The 17735-nt window shown below is 35.8% G+C and overlaps 1 protein-coding gene and 1 long non-coding RNA gene across 3 annotated transcripts; one reads left to right on the top strand and one right to left on the bottom strand.

Moving 5' to 3' along the window:
* Positions 1-1866: 1866 nt before the first annotated feature.
* Positions 1867-8083, bottom strand: LOC136230731 (peroxisomal membrane protein PEX14). 2 transcript variants are annotated; one of them, XM_066019908.1, is made up of 13 exons: positions 7878-8083; positions 7702-7781; positions 6668-6816; positions 6524-6563; positions 6214-6407; positions 5807-5996; positions 5586-5675; positions 4798-4874; positions 4636-4678; positions 4476-4543; positions 3315-3359; positions 3163-3231; positions 1867-2690 (listed from the first exon to the last, which is right to left on the bottom strand). In XM_066019908.1, the coding sequence occupies exons 2-13, from the start codon at positions 7763-7765 to the stop codon at positions 2199-2201; spliced, it is 1521 nt and encodes a 506-aa protein (XP_065875980.1). In that variant the 5' UTR covers positions 7766-7781; positions 7878-8083; the 3' UTR covers positions 1867-2198. The 2 variants fall into 2 exon arrangements, with proteins under 2 accessions (XP_065875980.1, XP_065875972.1); XM_066019900.1 differs by having other exon boundaries at positions 6668-6909; positions 7878-8082.
* Positions 8084-10847: 2764 nt separating this feature from the next.
* On the top strand, positions 10848-12868 carry LOC136235036 (uncharacterized). Its single transcript, XR_010691627.1, has 3 exons — positions 10848-10934; positions 11759-11827; positions 12596-12868. It is a non-coding gene; the product is annotated as an uncharacterized lncRNA (long non-coding RNA).
* The last annotated feature ends 4867 nt before the right edge of the window (positions 12869-17735 follow it).

Here is a 17735-nt window from a genome sequence, read left to right on the forward strand (position 1 = left end):
ATTCTAGCTCGCATTTTTTTTAGTCACTAAGAGGCAATTCATCAAAATATTGAACCAACAATAGACTGGCTAACTGAGAGCCGATGCCGAAACAGCGGAAGGAGCGATCTGGTTCTCTGACAGAAGAGAACAAGATACAATAGAGTATCAAATCAAAGCTAACAAGAATCTAAACACAACAAATAAAATTCTAAAAACAAGTTTAACACAAAAGTCAAGAACATCACATATGGAATCTATGAGGAGACAAATCACATTTAAAACAGATCATTTGAGCTGGTAGGAAGCCTCCTGAACCTCTTGAACTTCATCAGTCGGCCAAAAATGGAGATCATGGGAACAGACACGAAAGTCTCGTGCGAACAAGAAATGGTTGCATGGAGGTACTGAATCCTAAACAATAAAAGCAAATCAACTGATGGCGATGAAAACGAGAATACCATTAAAGTGATTATTTTTCCTTCCTCTTCCTACAATCCACTACCTTCCAGGATTCCGCCAGAAACAGTGGTGCTCCTCCCGAAATAGAAGACACCCCTAAGTTCCTTCTAGCTCATGTCGCAGAAACCCGTCTCATCCTGAACCTCCCCATTTAGACCCAGAAGAAACATATCCAAAGGGTGACGGTGAAACGAAGAAGAATTGAAAGGACATAGTAGATCTTTTGTAAGAGATGAATAAAAGAGAATAAAACTCACTAAAATAAGAGAGAGGAGTAGATCGAAAAAGAATCAGGATAACATTTTAGAGAGAATGTAGACTCTCTCACTCCTAGTCGTTGATATATAATTATCCTTTTCATTTCAAAGCTATTTCTAGCTTTCTTCTTGTTAAATTAGTAAACTTGCTAAAAAAAAAAATTACCAATAAACTATACAATTTAATATCACCTAAGCATTAACAGTTCTCTTATAATTAAATATGTAAAGGAATGGAGATGCTTACTAGTGGTTATTTCTATTTACTATTATCTCTTATAAAAATATATACATCGCTTTTTTTAATCGGCCAAGATGTATTTTTCCAAAAACATAATAGCAGTTGTTTCAAAATCTAATTAAATATAATTCCAATACATCACCTTAGTATAAGCAATAAAATGCAAAATAAATACCCCATGGAACAAACCTTACATACTTTATAAAAAAAAAATTGTGTGTGAAAATTAGCAAAACGGGACTGGAAGGGAGGACAGTACAGATCCAGAGGGCTTGGATGCCAAAAAAAATGATAAAAAATTCATAGAAATTGTTTTTTTTAATGTAAAAACACCAAAAATATTAACTTTAACACCCATAAATCATAACAACATCCATCACTAAGAGAGGACATGATCATTATAAAATCCAATATCCAAGATCAATATAGAAGTATAATAATGTCAGAAGCAAGTAGCTAGATATAGTTTGTTCAGTGAATGTGGATGGTGGGCCATTTTATTTTTAGTGTCCACTACCATATATACCCTTCTGTAACAAATAGTAATTCAAATGAGCACTTGAACAAGAAAGAAAAAAATTGCCTTTGATACGCTTGGTTGTTTCATAACATTCCTCTCCGTCGGTGAACGGTGACTGCGACCTACGTCCAAAGAAAGGGACAAACCAAGCATTTCTTTTTCCTAGCTTTTGAACGTTTTCATTAAAATAGAGTTCATTAATTAAGCAAGTTAGGAACTGTTAATGCTCCCGTAGGCTTTATTTGTTCGATCCTAAAAATCTACAAAAGGGCCAGCTAGGCATGGTGACGTGAGGCATTTTTTCTACTTTATACTATTCTACCTACACATTTATATATAAAATCCTGGAAACCTAAGGTGTTCTTACAATTAGATAATCAAGTGATAAGCTTTCACACTGAACAACAAACGCAAAAACAAATTAATGTACTACTGGTTCATAAATATCTAGTACTACAAGCTACGAAATGTTAATTTATATACAAAACTTATAATTAACTTTGAAATTCATAAGTTTATTCTCTCGTTCAAATGAACACCATGTTATTCAAAGCTTAGTTCACGTAAGGATACCATGTTATTCAAAGCTTAGTTCACGTAAGGAATAACCGTGGGACTGAATTGATCATTTCAGGCTGCTATAGAAAATAATCTTTAGGCAATTATTTTCACTTATAAGTATCATTCTATATAACTTCTGCGGACCTGATCATGCAAATTGAATTATACCTTTATACCCTCAGTTCCCTAGGTAGTTGAGTTCTTGCTCTTCCGTTATCTCGCTTGAGTTGAGCTCAGATACCCCGCCATTATACTCCAGTTCACCTCCAGACTCTGCTATTTTTGTTATCCTTTGCAACTCATCTGTTGCATCTGCTGGCTGAGATGCAGACTGATCCTCTGACAATTGTTCTTTCTGAACTGATGGTTTTGGTCGGCGTATAGCTTCTGCTGCTTCAGGCATAACAACAGGGGGTGGTAGAGGAGGAACCCATGTGCGCTGAATTGGTTGCTCAGGAGTCCGGGTAGTAACAGATCCAGCCTTGAGTTGATCTTCATTTTCAATCTCTGTGATTCTGGCATTCTTCTGCTGCCACCAAGGCACAGCACTCTCACCATCTGCTAGATGGTTCAACCCATTTTCTTGTACCTTTGAACCAAAACGTTCTCCATTTACTTGGGACTGGAGAAGTTGGCTTGAACTGTTTTGCGACTGACCAAGCTCCCAAGGCTACATGAGAAGGAACATAAGTAATAAGAATTGAGGCCATACAATCTTTTAATAGCTAAGTTGAGTATTAAATTCTAATTTATAGTGGCATAGCACCAATACAGTATTGACTTGGAGCTACTTCCAAATGATGAAAAAGAATAGACATGGCATCTGATTTTTATATATTCAGGATAGACTCAAACTCAAATCTTTCTACTACTGACAATATATTTCATTTCACACTGGAGCTTGAATTTTCAATTAAAAGGGAGCAGTGTAATATGACCTACACAAAGACGAGTGGTTTAAGAACTCTTCACAGACTAGATCAATTTACAATCCAAAATTGTAATCCTTAATACACTCCCATCCAACAAGATCATAATTAACTTATAATCTGTTGAGATAAAAATTAAAAATGAGACAGAGGAGACGGTGTGAGTGGGAAGGCTAGTTGAGCAAGGCAAAACAAAACTCATTAAATGCTCACCTTAGATCTGGGTGCTAAACGAGGATTCGAAATTTGTTGGTTAGGGTTCGGGGGTTGATCATTGATGTCCTGCATACAATTTGCAGAAGAAGAAATTTGCATTTAACCCCATAGGAAAAGAAACAGACCAACTCAATACAGAAACTTTTTACCTTGATGTTAGGAGGTCTCTCTCCTCTTTGGACCATGGCCATGATCTAGTATAAAAATTGAATAAATGAATGAGCAAGGTGCTTCAAAGTTTATTCGACAAAACAACGCTGCTCAAATTAATTGTGACTGTATCTTTTCAGCCTGACTATAATCACAAAAGATAAATTGACACTAATATTTTTACACGCAGTAGTGGTTCAATCATCAATTTATTTTTACCAGAATAAGCAGCATCATACTCGCCATTGCAAAGAAGCACAAGAAAGATTATTACTGCTCAAAGATTTTCACTCAGAAATTTAGCCACCTTCCTAAATTGGGTTAATAGAAAAACACAAGGGAACTCAACACAAATGAAGACTAATATACGCTTGTAGTATTAAGCACTGGAAAACCAGAAAATAGAGTCTCAAGAACACTTAGCAAAAGAAATAAAGTAGAAAAACTAATGCAGCCAAACACTACTTTGCAGTGTGAGTGGCAAAGGGCCCAAAGGAGAGAATTCTCATCCCAAGCCTAAGCTGATCACAGTAGTACCATTCTCAAAGCTACCTCCTCTCACCAGCCTAGCCTACTAATATCTAACAGAATCCCCTAGCACCCATATCTAGGCATAACAACATTCTTCTATACAACATTTCCATGTGCACCTCCTCTTTTTCTACTTAGCATGCTAAATTTTAGGCTCATATGATAATTGGTCTAACAGCAACCATTTATCCTTCCTAGTCTCAACATGAGTGATTGTCAAAATTAGCTTATGGTGCCAATTTTTCAAAGCTTCACAGCTGGTGAAACGGTTTTGAATTGTTTCCACAGACTAATAATAATTTATTCTTTGGTGTCATGTTACCAACTGATCTAAAAGCTATCATGCCCAAGAATAGCTTTTATATTATCTCTGACAATAAGCATTTAATTAAGTCATCCAAATGAATGATTCGAGTGAACTGAAAATCAACATGCTGAAGCAGGGATGAAGGCTACATCAAAGATGCCACCTTTTAAAGCAGTTCCAAAACTTGTCTGATGACAACAAAAAAAGTGGAGTTAATCCAAGAAATACATGTCAACTGTGTAGATGTTTAGCTACATTTATCCAAGCATTTATTGTCCAAATTTATATGTTGAGTGTAACAAAATTCCAAACTTCTTGTTACCTCCGCATATGACTTTGGATGTGGTGCAACAGAAGGTTCAGTTGAAGTGGGAGGTGAAGAAGATCTCACTGTCCATATAATTGCAATTAATAATATGCAACACAAGTGGAAAAGAAAAAATAAAAATAAAGGAACCAAACTGGAATTCACAGAAAACAACCTGAGCGTGAGTCAGACTCTGCTTTCCCATTCACATAGGTTTGCTGCACAGAAAGAGATTTGAATCAGAAACATGATTCAAAAGAAGCTGTTTTCATCGTCCAAAATCTACTTTTCTTATCTTGAATTGAAGCTTATCAGTTAGTGCCTTGGTTCTACTCACCCTAGATTGATTTGCTGCTGAGAATGTATAATCATCTTGATCAACATGCAAGGTTCTTCCAAGGTTATTATTTTGTCCTAACAGACAGTAAAAGAAAATAATTTAAGAATAGATGGATAAACTTTAAATTTGTTTAAAGACTCTCATGAATCCATGAAATTCCAATATATCCAAATCAAATAAATAGAGTTTCTCTAAATTTGGTTTCATTCTAAGAACCTATGTATTCAGCCCTACACCTCCCCCCACCCTCTTTTTTCGGGTAAATAATTTATTAGTCCCTGACATTTTACCTATAACACTAGTTAATCCCTGTATTAGAAAAAAAATACATTACAAGGTTCCTAAGTTTTCCTGTTAACAGTTTAGTCCCTCTCGTGAAAACATCCAAAAACTTGTTAGTCAAAGCTATGACTAACAGATTCTTATGCATTTGACTATTAAATAGCTTCGACTAACAGATTCTTGGATGATTTTTAACGAATGACTAAACTGTTGACACTTAGGAATCTCATAATGTATGTTTGTTAATACGAGAACTGACTAGTGTAATCGGTAAAAGTTGGGGACTAATAAACTATTTACCCTTCTTTTTCTCCGGTAGCTCCCAATGCATCAGTGACTCATTACATGTAGCTAGTAACTACATCTCATGGAATATAAAAACCCATCCTCAACAAATCAACATCTTATATGGGGCATGCAGTAATGGACATTAGAGAGTGATCCAAATTAGATTCCATCATATTCAGCAATTTCTTCTGAAGAGAAAGTAACAATTCAATTACCTTCCAATTTGCGTATTGCAGTACCCATTGATTTCATTTCCTTCACTTGCACATCCAACAAATTCATAAACTCCTCAAAGTATCTCTTCTCTGAAAAGGAGAAATCAGATTTTAATGATAATAAACACACTAGAATAACAGAAAGTAATCTTAAATACCATAACTAATGGACTAAAAGATTTATTTACAGTGAATACTGGCATATTAGCAAAAGTACCCACCTTCATTTTTGGAGTTTAACATTTCCTGGCTCGCTTTTGCAACATCAGCTGCAGCAGCAGCAGCTGCTTTGGCTGCAGCCGCGGCCTCTTCTGCCAAACTTGGTTTTGCATCAATTTTCTTCCCAGAATCATCATCTTCTTCCAAAACAACTTTACGTATCCAAGACTTCAATCTAGGGATAATAGTATTCTAAACAAGAAGAAATGAAGAATGTCATTTATTTGAGATGTCAAGCTTAACATGCATCATCATAAGAACCTTGCACATCTATTGACTTTATAATTGGGTGAAAAAGTAGCATATAGATTCAACCCAAAACTTTGGAAATTGCACATGAATATAGGGGTTTATCATATTAAGCTAATTTGAATTTACTGACATATCAGCAAATAACTCTTCGTGATACCTTAACTAATAATGCTGTTCCAGCACCTGAAGCTGCCAGTAATCCTACAGCAACAACAGCATGATACCAATGAAACTGATATCGTCTTAAAGTCCCAACTGAAGAAATTGCACCAGCTGGAGTAGCTGCTGCAGGCTGAAGAGCTTGTGTCTGCGCTGATGGCTGAACATTTGGTGATGACTTCACCTGTGCCTCTAATTTCATTATGGAAGAAAACAAGTTCAGTGATAAAAAACAGAAATTCTTAAAGACCCAATAACTGTTCTAGCCGAGAGATGAAAGCCACTTTAATAAGAAAATAATTTACTACCTTGAGTTGTACCAGTTGCTTGTGAGCTTGGAGGTGGATCCTTCAATTTGCATAAAATGTGAGATAAGAAAAAAAATGGGCTATGCAAGAGTTAACTACTATTAATAACATGAAGAACACTAGTAGCCACACAAAAGCACTTACTGGCACACGCCGAAATGCTTCGTCAATTTCCTCCTTTGTTAGACCCTTCCTCTCAAGAAAAGAGCGCCTATACATCACAGGAGAACCCCTAACTTTTGGGTGGGAAAGAAATTTCACAGCATTCTGTACTTGCTCCTCTCGCACTGGTTCTGAATTCACAAAGACAGATGGTGGACTTTGTTTAGCAAGCTCTTCGTTAGCAGTTTGCTGAATCTCGTTCACTGATGGTGCCAACTCCATAGCTGAAGGTTCCATAGGGCATAAATATATACTTAACCTTTATGAGATTTAACATGTCATAAACTAACAATATCTTTCTCTTTTTTTTGGAGATTCATAAGCAGTAAACTAACAATATCTTTCTCTTTTTGATAGGGCAACTTATGAATGAATATTGGATCTACAATGTCAATGAAAAGTTGGTTTTAAAATGACGTGATAAGATTTGGTTAAGGTCTTTTCTGCCATCTTCCTTTGCAAGTCCCAATCACCTTTTATGCAAAATTAATAAAAATCAACTGTAATTCAAACTTGAATTCCATCTCAGACAACTACATTTTCTAATCCTATAAGTTGTATATCGGTTTCTTATATTAATAGCATTTCACAAGGGATGGAATCAGATCAGAAGTACTCAAGTGTCAATAAGGTTATATAATTACTAACTAGACAATTTTGTAGGAAAAAAAATATAAAATTCCACACAAAGAGATCAGAAAAAATTATGTATTACCAAAGGAGCATAAGAACTTTTATTTGAATTGCTCGATATCCTCGAAGCAAAAAAAATACAGAACTGGAAATTACTACTTATTTCATATTAGAAACTAGATTAACTAACAATTAGGGATGCTTCTTATGCTTGAAGTAGCTTTTTCAGCAAATTAATTTATCTAAGACCGGAATCGATATCGATAACTGGATAAATATATAACTTAAAAAACTAATAACTATAATAATTCAAACGAAGATAAGCAACTAAGTATGCATTAACACAATCTGACACAATATTAAAAAAAAGGTATAAATCGGACCTGGATTCTGAGGTTTCTCATCGGAGGAACTGGAAGTGGGAGGAGGCGAAGATTGAGTCGCCATTAGTGACCACCGTTGACTAAACCACGACGGTGAAAAACTCAGCAATGAAAAGTGAAAGAACTGAAAGAAAATCGAAATGAATTATCGATTAGAAAAAGCTATTAATGCTCACCAGGAACGATGACGATGGAGGTGATGATGGCTGTCAGAGGAGGTTGTTGATCATCTCGAAGCGTATGCTGAGACTGCAACTTGTAATCAGTTATTTTTGATGATTTTATGCAATAATACTAATAAAGAAGCCAAAAATTGTGCAGATAATATGAATTCGTTCACAGTTCAGTCGCTGCCTCAATATCTCTCCTCTTTTATCCTTCTCTGTTTCTATTTCATATATTTTAGTACAACTCAGATCGGCACCGTTTGAATGGGCTGATTTGGTGGATCAGACGGCCCAACTGAAAGCTTAAATTTGGGTTTGAATGGGCTTAGATTTGTCGATTTCACCGGTCCTTTTATGGCCTCTGTTTTTTGGGAAAATTACACAGAAATTCATCTTTTAAAAACTATTTACAAATATGTCAAGTCATAATTTTATATTATGTCAAACTAGTAAAATCAGTAGTTTTAATATCTTTTAAGAATTAGAATTTGTAAATTAGAAATCTAGAATATATTTTCTAGGGTTTATGATTTATGAATTGGAGTCTAGAATTTTTAAATTATGGTGTAAAATCATAATATATAAAGAATAATGACATATTAAGAATTAAATTTGCTGATATGATTTAGTTGTAATTTTATACTTAATTATGATATTCATGTATTTTATCCCTATTTTTTTCCTTTGGTTTTTGTACTTTTTATAATGTTTAGGGAGTATAACTTTATTTATGTGGTTATTGAACAATAATGGATATAACCATTTAATGTTAGGTTAACATTATATAAATAGAGAATTTTAGATCCCACCAATAACACAACAAATCAGTGATTTTCACCTCGTCAGTGACTGATCAGATGAATTTGATCGGTCATTCTTAAATTAGATTTATAAGATTAAGTTTTAGAATGATTATAATCTTCACTATAAGAGTTCATTTGGTTTACTTGATGTTTGTTGTTACGGTTTACTGTTGAAAAAAAATATGATTTTCATATATTAAATAGCAACACCAGTTCCTTAATCAAATGTCTAAAACTATCATTTTTACTATGAAAATGCAAATATGAGGAGAAATTTGACTAAATAAACACCCTCCTGAGATTTTAAAATCTAGCGGTGATTGAATATATTTATTTGGTTAATCACTAACAATGTGAACACTACGACACAAATAGAAACTTGATGATCAGTCAACTTCAAATTGTCTCAATAAAATCATTCAAGTTTAAATTTTATCTCAATTAAGTGTTTCTGTCGATTTCAGTGGTTAAAAGACATCAGAATGATGACATATCTGACACATCAGCATTAGTCAAGTTAAATATTTGATAAAAACGACACGCAGAACCACTCGTCATATTTATATGGGAAAAAAACTCGATTTTGTTTTTTCCCATAGTAAATTGGTTTCTAATTTAAGTTTTGTACAAATATATTTGTTATAAAAAGGATAAACAGATATATATTGGTTTTCACTTCTCCAAAGACCAACCGTAATGATTGCAACAAACTATGTTTCTAATGGATGCCACCTAGTCATAAAACACACCCATAAAAAATACAGTACTATATTAATTAATTAGGAATACTGAAAATAGATAAAAACAATTGTGCTTTTCTCCTTTTCGTGGGAGCTAGGACTTGTGGTTTGGTTATTTTGAGGTTTGTTTTCTCTCTCTCAGATCTATCTTTATTTGATCTCGGATCTGTCTTTTCTCTCTCAGATCTGTCTTCATTCGATCTCGGATCTGTTTTCATTCGATCTCGGATGTATTTTCTCTCTCTCAGATCTGTCTTCTTTCTTTCAGATCTGTCTTCTCTCTCTCAGACCTGTCTTCATTCGATCTCGGATCTAGCTGCGGCTAGTTAGGATTGGAAATGACTTGCCTTAGTTGGAACTGTCGGGGCCTCGGTAACCCCCGGACAGTTCGGGTTCTGGGTGAGTTAGTACAGACTCACAAGCCGCATGTGGTGTTTTTGATGGAAACTTTGGTGGATAGTGGACGTATGGAGAGGTTAAGGCGACAGTTTGGTTTTGATGGTTGTTTTGATGTTAGTCTTAAGGGACATGGTGGGGGTCTTGCTATGTTCTAGAGAGGTGCTTTGGGCTATGGTATCAAAAGCTATTCTGATCATCATATTGAGCTTGATGTCCAAGATAGAAGGATGGGGTCTTGGCGTTTGATTGGTTTTTATGGTTTTGCTGATAGAGGAAGGCAATCTGAATCTCGGTCTCTTCTTGGAACTATTATGCATGGTTTTATTCTGCCTTGTGTGGTTATTGGGGATTTCAACTGTATCATGCATGGGGATGAAAAAGTTGGTGGTCCTGACTACCCTTCCTACCTGATTAATAGATTTCTCAAAGTTGTTCAGTGTAATGATCTTCATGACCTTATTATGAGGGGAAGAAGGTTCACTTGGGAAAGAGGCAGGGGTTCGGTCAGTTGGGTCCGTGAAAAGCTGGATAGGGCGTTGGGTTCTGGCAGCTGGATGGCGTGCTTTATTAATTACAGATTGACAAATCTAACTGCTTCCTATTCTGATCATTCCCCGCTCCTTCTTGTATTCTATCATTGTAACATCTCAATATTGTGCATCCATGACATTTAGACACATGCATTACATGATATTAATAAGAGAATTTAGAAATAATTTTACATCTTACATGTCATTCACCCTATGATAGATTCAAATAGAGAGTAAAATTGGGATAACGTGTAAATGTAGAAAATAAAGGTAAATGTGTTTTCAAAGCACATAAACTAGATGAGTAGTTAATAAATACACAATTAGACTGATAATTGATTATTACTTAACACTAATAAAAAGTGTAACAATGAAAGGGGATGTGGTTGGAAATATGGAAAAGTGGTTTGGGCAAATTTGTAAAAATGGTAACCTAGATGGATAAACATGAAAATAAAAACAAAAATTACTCTAAAAACAAAGGATAAAGTTCAGATTTCTCCAGAAGTTTTTGGGTAAGAACTCCTTAAAGAAAAAAGAGAGAAAAGGGAAGAGAAGAAGAAGGATAAGAAGAAGAGGTAGAAGAAGAAGAAGGTATGTTGTTCAATTATTTTGTAAAATCAAGTTCGTGTCTTTAGAGTTCGATTTTGAGAAGCTTAAAGAAGAGAAATTTGTAAGTTTATGTCTTAATTAAATTTCAAAATTCTTTTCATGCTATTTGGATAAGTATACTAGGAGATATGGTAGTATCAATCAGACTAGGTCTAATCTGAAATCTGTACTTGATTTGTTTCGTTTTGTATAGTTTGGGACATCTTAGGTTCCGAATTTGAGGAAGGTATAAATTAAACTTGATCCTTTATGTGTTGAGTAAGTCCCTGTAAAGTTTGGTTAGTATTGAATAAGTAAGTAGTGAGAAACTCACTAAGGAAGTGTAGATGTGTTGTGTTGCATAGGTGCTGAAACAGGGTCAGGTTGTAAATTTTACTGGCAATTATTTAGATCTCCTAAAATTTTGATATTTGGATATGTTATACCTCTATATGTCTAGTTTTCTTACCAAAAAGAATCAGAGTAATATAAGTTATACGTTTTAAGTTATGAGTAAATTAGTAAAACTGGTACAAGTGAGTTGATACTGAGATAGGGCTTCAAAAGAAATTATGCCATAAATCGGGTGGTTCTGGAAAAATTATAAAATTTTAATATGATCTTCATATATGAGTCAGGAGTACAACAAAATAAGAATTAGGTAAGTTGGTTTAGTATAGAGAGAGTTACAAGGTTTTTGGTATTGACGGGTTATTGAGAAATATTATGTGATCTTGAAGTTTACGGAATAAAAGGAGAATAAGCAAATGAAATTTGGTAAATAAAGAATGATCTCTCTTTAATCATGTGTTAAATTATACTTATAGGTACGCAAAACTTTGAAGATATTCCGGAGAAAGGTACAAGTCACCGTCAAGGAAGCTAACGGCTTAGTTGTGAGTATAAACATGATATGAATATTTTGGCTTCTGAAGTTGTGATTGAAATGTTGATATGAATTGATACTTTATGTTATTGTGAATTGTTTTGCCATGTTTGATGGGAATTGATACTTGATTGAATTACTTGTGATGGAATGACTTAAATGCAAAGTATGTGTACATGTTGCATAAAACATAAATGACGTTGTGGCATACCAGTCTAGGTACTTATAACTACTTGATTATATAGACTATTTGGACCTGTATGGTCAGATATATGGACCATTTAGACCTATATGGTCAAATATATGGACTACTTGGACCTATATCCTCATTTACATGGACTACTTGATTACATGGGCTGAAAGGTCGAATTATGAAATTACAAGACTGTACAGCAATACATGTGTTACTGTTTACCTGCTACTTGACCCCGGGAAGTGTCTAGCTAGGGATGTCACAACAAAATTAATAAAAGACTTATCATTTGCACATGAATTTTCACATGCACCTTAATGAGGAAGTGAATTTGCTCATTCACCGTTAAATCTAGGCTTATTAAATCTAAGCCCTAGGATGCTTTGAATCTCCACCTTAGGATTCTAATAAGCCTAGATCTAACGGTGAATGAGCAAATTCTACATGCTCATTAAGGTGCATGTGATCAAGACTGTTCATTTGCATATGCATGAATTTGTACGTGTGTATGTGTATATGATTTGTAATTCATTGAGTGTTTATATTCACTGAGTGGTGACTCATATAAATCGCTAAATTTTTCAGTTGGTTGATGAAGTAGATGAACAAGAGTTTCTAGAAGGTTCAGATATTATAGATAGCATGGATGAAAGGTTGGTTTGCTGTGTTCCATCTCGCGCTCTCTCCTCTCATTCACAGCATGTAGAATATTTGAAGTTTGGGTTAAATACAAACATAGTCTGTAATATATGTCATCATAAATAAAGTCTGTAATATAAATGGTTATATATATGTATGTGTTTATGTATGCTTGTAAAAACAAAAACAAAAACAATAATATCAGGCTTTGAATGACTATGAGATATAGAATAAATATTGTCTAATATGTGTTAAAAATAACTTATATTACTTATACGGCTAGGGTGTTACAATCATGTTGAGCCTAGAAGGAAATCCTATCGGTTTAGGTTTGAGGCTGCTTTGTTCAAAGAAGTCGGGTTCGATGATGCTGTCAGATCTTGTTGGCAGAATAGCTATAGTGGCCCAGTCACGGAAAGGATTAGGGCATGTGTTGCAATTGCTGAAAGATGGGAGAAGGATTATAAGTTCCATTTTCAATAACAGACCAGTAAGTGCAAAAGAACAATGGACCATCTTCGTGATAGGACTGATCGGTTATCTATTGAGCGCTTCAAGGAGAGTAAGGATAGGGTGAATATGTTCCTTGACTAGGAGACGATATATTGGAGGCAACGAGCAAAAGCTTTTTAGCTCAAAGAGGGGGATCGTAGTACACGCTATTTTCATGCTTGTGTTGCCTCTCGAAGGCAAGTTAATTTCATCCATTCTTTGATTGATTGTCATGGTGTTGTTCAGACTGGTGATAAGGATAAAGGTGAGGTGGCTTTGCATTATTTTACCGAGTTATTTTCTGCCTCTCTTCTTCCTAACCTTGATGCCATTGATGCGGTTCCTATGGTTATATCTCCTGAGATGAATATAGAGTGCTCACTGAAGCCGTTTCTTTTGAGGAATTTTCCCAAGCCCTTTTTCAAATGCAGGCTGACAAAGCTCTGGGGCCGGATGGGCTAAATCGGGTTTTTCAGCATTTTTGACCTACTATTAGTATGGATATCTTTGATGCTTATTGTGGGTGGTTAGCTCGTCATGAACTCCCTAAAAAGCTTAATGACACTATTATCACTCTAATTCCCAAATGTGACAATCCTGAGCGTATGACTAATCTTAGGCCAATTTTGGTATGTAATGTTCTTTATAAGCTAATTGCTAAGGTGTTAACAAATCGTTTGAAGTGTTTTTTGCCTGAGATCATTTTTGAGAGTCAGTCGGCATTTGTCCCGGGTCGGTCACTTACTGATAGTGTCCAAATTGCATTTGAGTCCCTTCACTGTATGAAAAGAAACCAGAGAAATGAAAAGGGAGAGGTTACTTTAAAAGTTGATATTAGTATATGATAGGGTTGATTGGGGCTTCCTGAAAGCCGTTCTTATTCTCATGGGATTTGATTCGATATGGGTTTCTTGGACGATGATGTGTATTACAACTGTGTCTTATGAGATTGGGTTCAATTCTGAGGTGGTGGACCCGATTACTCCTAAAAGAGGGCTTAGACAGGGTGATCCACTTTCTCCATATCTTTTTATCATTTGTGTTGAGGTACTATCCAAACTTATTTCACAGGCAGAATCTGAAGGATCTGTAACTGGGTGTCGAATTTGTCCATCCGCTCCTTCTATTTCTCATTTGTTTTTTTTTTTTGCAGATGATAGTATGTTATTTTTTAAGGCAACTGAAGCTGAGTGTAGGGTGGTGGCCAACATTCTTAAGTCTTATAAGCTTATGTCGGGTCAAGTAGTTAACCATTAGAAGTCTGGCATTTTCTTCAGTGCTAATATTTCTATTGAGTGTCAGGAGTTGGTGAAAGGAATTTTGGGGATTCACCTTCCTTTTGACACAGGTAGGTATTTGGGGCTCCCTTATATAATTGGAATGTCTAAAAATGCTATTTTTAGCCTTTTAAAAGAAAGGTTGCTTAAAAGATTCAAATGTTGGTCTTATCGTTTCCTATCCAATGCTGGTAAAGAGGTTTGATTAAGATCTGTAGCTCAATCCCTTCCTATGTTTTGTATGAGTACTTTTATGTTACCTAAGTCTTTATGTGATGAGCTACAGAAAATGATGAATTCCTTTTGGTGGGGAACGAAGGAGAATGGAGCTAGGAGGATTCACTGGTGTAGTTGGGACAAGTTGTGTGTCGAGAAGGATAAGGGTGGGTTGGGGTTCAGAAATCTCCATGATTTTAATCTTGCTCTCTTAGGGAAATATGGATGGAAGCTGCTTGAGAACCCTATGTCGCTTGTGAACCGTTTATTCAAAGCTAAAAATTATCCTCACGCGTCTTTTTTATCTTCTCAGTTGAGTAATAACCCAAGTTTAGTCTGGAGAAGTATTTGGTGTTCCTTACAGGTCATTAAATATGGAGTAAGGTGGAGAATTGGGCGTGGTGATCAGATTTCCATTTGGAAAGATCCTTGGCTCATTAATGATGAGAAGAGAATGATCGAGTCAGCTTGCACGGAACAGAATCAGCTTGCGGTTGTGTCAGATCTCTTTATTCCAGGTACCCGTCTTTGGGATAGGGTAAAGATTGAGCGATGGTTCGACCTAGGGGAAAGGGAGTGTATTCTTAATATGGTGGTGCCATTCAGCAATAGAGAGACTCGATTCTATGACATTTTAATTCTAATGGATCTTATTCGGTCAAATCAGGATATAGGAGGTTAGCTTCTCTCCACTCTGGTACTGCACAACATTTGGAGGCTAGATATTCCACCTAAAGTTCGTCTATTCTTGTGGCGGTTTTGTGATAGAGTTTTGCCTTTGTGGCTTCATCTGTCACATAAGCGAATTTTGGTCCCAATTGATTATGTGGTGCGTAAGGCTGACGTTGAGCATGGATGGAATTTGTTCGCGGGATGTGAGTTTGCTAGAACATGCTAGCAGAAGGTGGGGCTTACAGGTCCAAGGGTCGAGTGGGAGTGGGTGGAGGATTGGGCTCTGGAAATGGTTAGGACGGCTTCCGCATATTTGGTGGTTAAGATAGTTGTTTTGCTTTGGGCTATTTGGGAAAATATAAACATGACTCTTTGGAATTCCCAAGGTGAAGGCGTTGAGGGGGTGGTTCGACTGACAAATGTGATGGTGGCGGAATGGCAGGTGGCCAATACTAGAGTTGGCAGTGAGGGGAGGAGACATGGAAGTGCAGTTGAGGGTCAATGGCAGAGGCTGCCGGTGGGATTTGCTAAGTGCAACGTGGATGCATCTTTGTTCGTAGACGTGGAGCAGTATGGCACAGGGGCGGTCCTCAGAGATCATTCGGATAAGTTTTTCGCTTGCTTTAGTAGTGTTGGGGCGGGTGTTATTTCTGTCCCTCTTGCTGAAGCTATTGCAATTAAAAGTGCTTTGGATTGGTGTGAGTCTAAGCACTTTAGTAATGTGATCTTTGAGAGCGATGCGAAGGTTGTTACAGACAAATTACTTGGTACTGCTTCATATCGCTCAGAGGTGGGAGTAGTTATTGATGATATCAGACAGATTCTACTTAGATGTCCAGATTATTCTGTGACATTCATCTCGAGATTATCGAACGGAGCGACTCATGCTATGGCTAGGCATGCTCGGTCCAATGCTAGTTTCTTTAGTGATTTTTCTATCCTTGATTTCTTGGTTTCTATAGTTTGTAATGAATCTTCTTTGATTTCTTAGTTTCAAAAAGAAAAAAAATACAGTACTATATTCATTTGTTACTTCAAAATTTTGTAGGATCCACTTATCATACCAAGGCTTACTTTGTCAAAAACAAAGTAAGCATAGAAGACACCACAACTTTACCATCTATTCAATGAATATACAAATAATAATTTTTAACACAATAAATAATTAATTCAATACTTATTAATAATTCTTTAAAATTACATAATATTTATTATTATTTCCTAAAATTTATTAATTGAATAAAAAATAAAAAAATAAAAAATATAGATTAATTGAGTTTTAGTAATCAGAAAAAATACGCTTGAAATAATTATTACCAATTGAAAATAATACATTATAGATTGTATAGTCGAAATACGAGATTACACACGATAAAATAACAGAACATTATACAATGATCATTTATTAAGGTCAGTGACTTCGAAACGTTGCCATATATGCTCGACCAGATCGTGTTTTAGATTGAAATGGCTCGATCTACTATGCATCTGTAAATCCATTGCAAGGCAAGCTGTAAAATTAGGAGCATGACCTTATCGAAGGTTGCCAATACCTTGTGATTCATATACTTCTGCAGGATACGTTCTAGCGTACAACTGTCGCTCATCTTCGACAATCATGTTATGCAGTATTATACAAGTTTCCATAATATCATGAAGTTTACTTTGATCCCCCAGCCTGACTGGTCCACGAAATATATGAAACGAGATTATAGAACCCTGAAAGCTCGTTCGACATCCTTCCTTGCACTCTCGTGCTTCTACTTGAAGGTAATTTTTTAGGTTCGACGGCATGTGAAAAACTTTTCACAAATGCTGCCCATTCGGGATATATACCATCTGTTAGGTAGTATCCCATCTTGTACGTGTTGTTGTTAACAATGTACCTCTCTTTTGGAGCTACTCCATGCAACTTATCTCGAAACAAAGGTGACCTGTTCAACATATCTAGGTCGTTGTTTGACCCAGCAATACCGAAGTGTGCATGCCATATCTATAGATCCTATGAAGCGACTGCTTCAAGCATGATTGTTGGAATCCCATGATCTACTCGAGTGTATTGTCCTTTCCACCCAACTGGACAATTCTTTTAAGCCCAATGCATGCAATCAAGACTACCAAGCATCCTAGGAAACCCATGGGTTTTCTCATGCATTTTAAATAAGCGATTGACATCAGCAGCATTAGGCTTCCTCATATAGATTGCTCCGAACACCTCAATAATAAAATGATAAAAAATTTCTAAATTTTTTAAAGGCGTGTACTTAGTGATTCTGATGTACTCATCTTCCCGATCAGCAGCCTCTCCATAAGCAAGCATGCGAAGAGCCACTTTGCATTTTTGAAGTGGAGATAATCCTTTTTTTCTTGCTGCATCTACCCTTTGTTGGAAATATTATGTGTGGTTCCCTAGTGCCTCCACTATACGT

This window comes from Euphorbia lathyris, chromosome 1, assembly GCF_963576675.1.
Source record: "Euphorbia lathyris chromosome 1, ddEupLath1.1, whole genome shotgun sequence".
Classification (NCBI taxonomy): Eukaryota; Viridiplantae; Streptophyta; class Magnoliopsida; order Malpighiales; family Euphorbiaceae; genus Euphorbia; species Euphorbia lathyris.

Bases quoted from the DNA above. Each gene is read 5' to 3' on its own strand.
- LOC136230731 (XM_066019900.1), bottom strand. From the start codon at position 7,765: ATGGCGACTCAATCTTCGCCTCCTCCCACTTCCAGTTCCTCCGATGAG. The intron at 5,676-5,806 runs GTGGGTACTTTT...TCTCCTTTTCAG, and splicing joins GTTAAACTCCAAAAATGAAG to AGAAGAGATACTTTGAGGAG. The intron at 4,544-4,635 runs GTTGTTTTCTGT...TTATATGGACAG, and splicing joins AGAGTCTGACTCACGCTCAG to TGAGATCTTCTTCACCTCCC.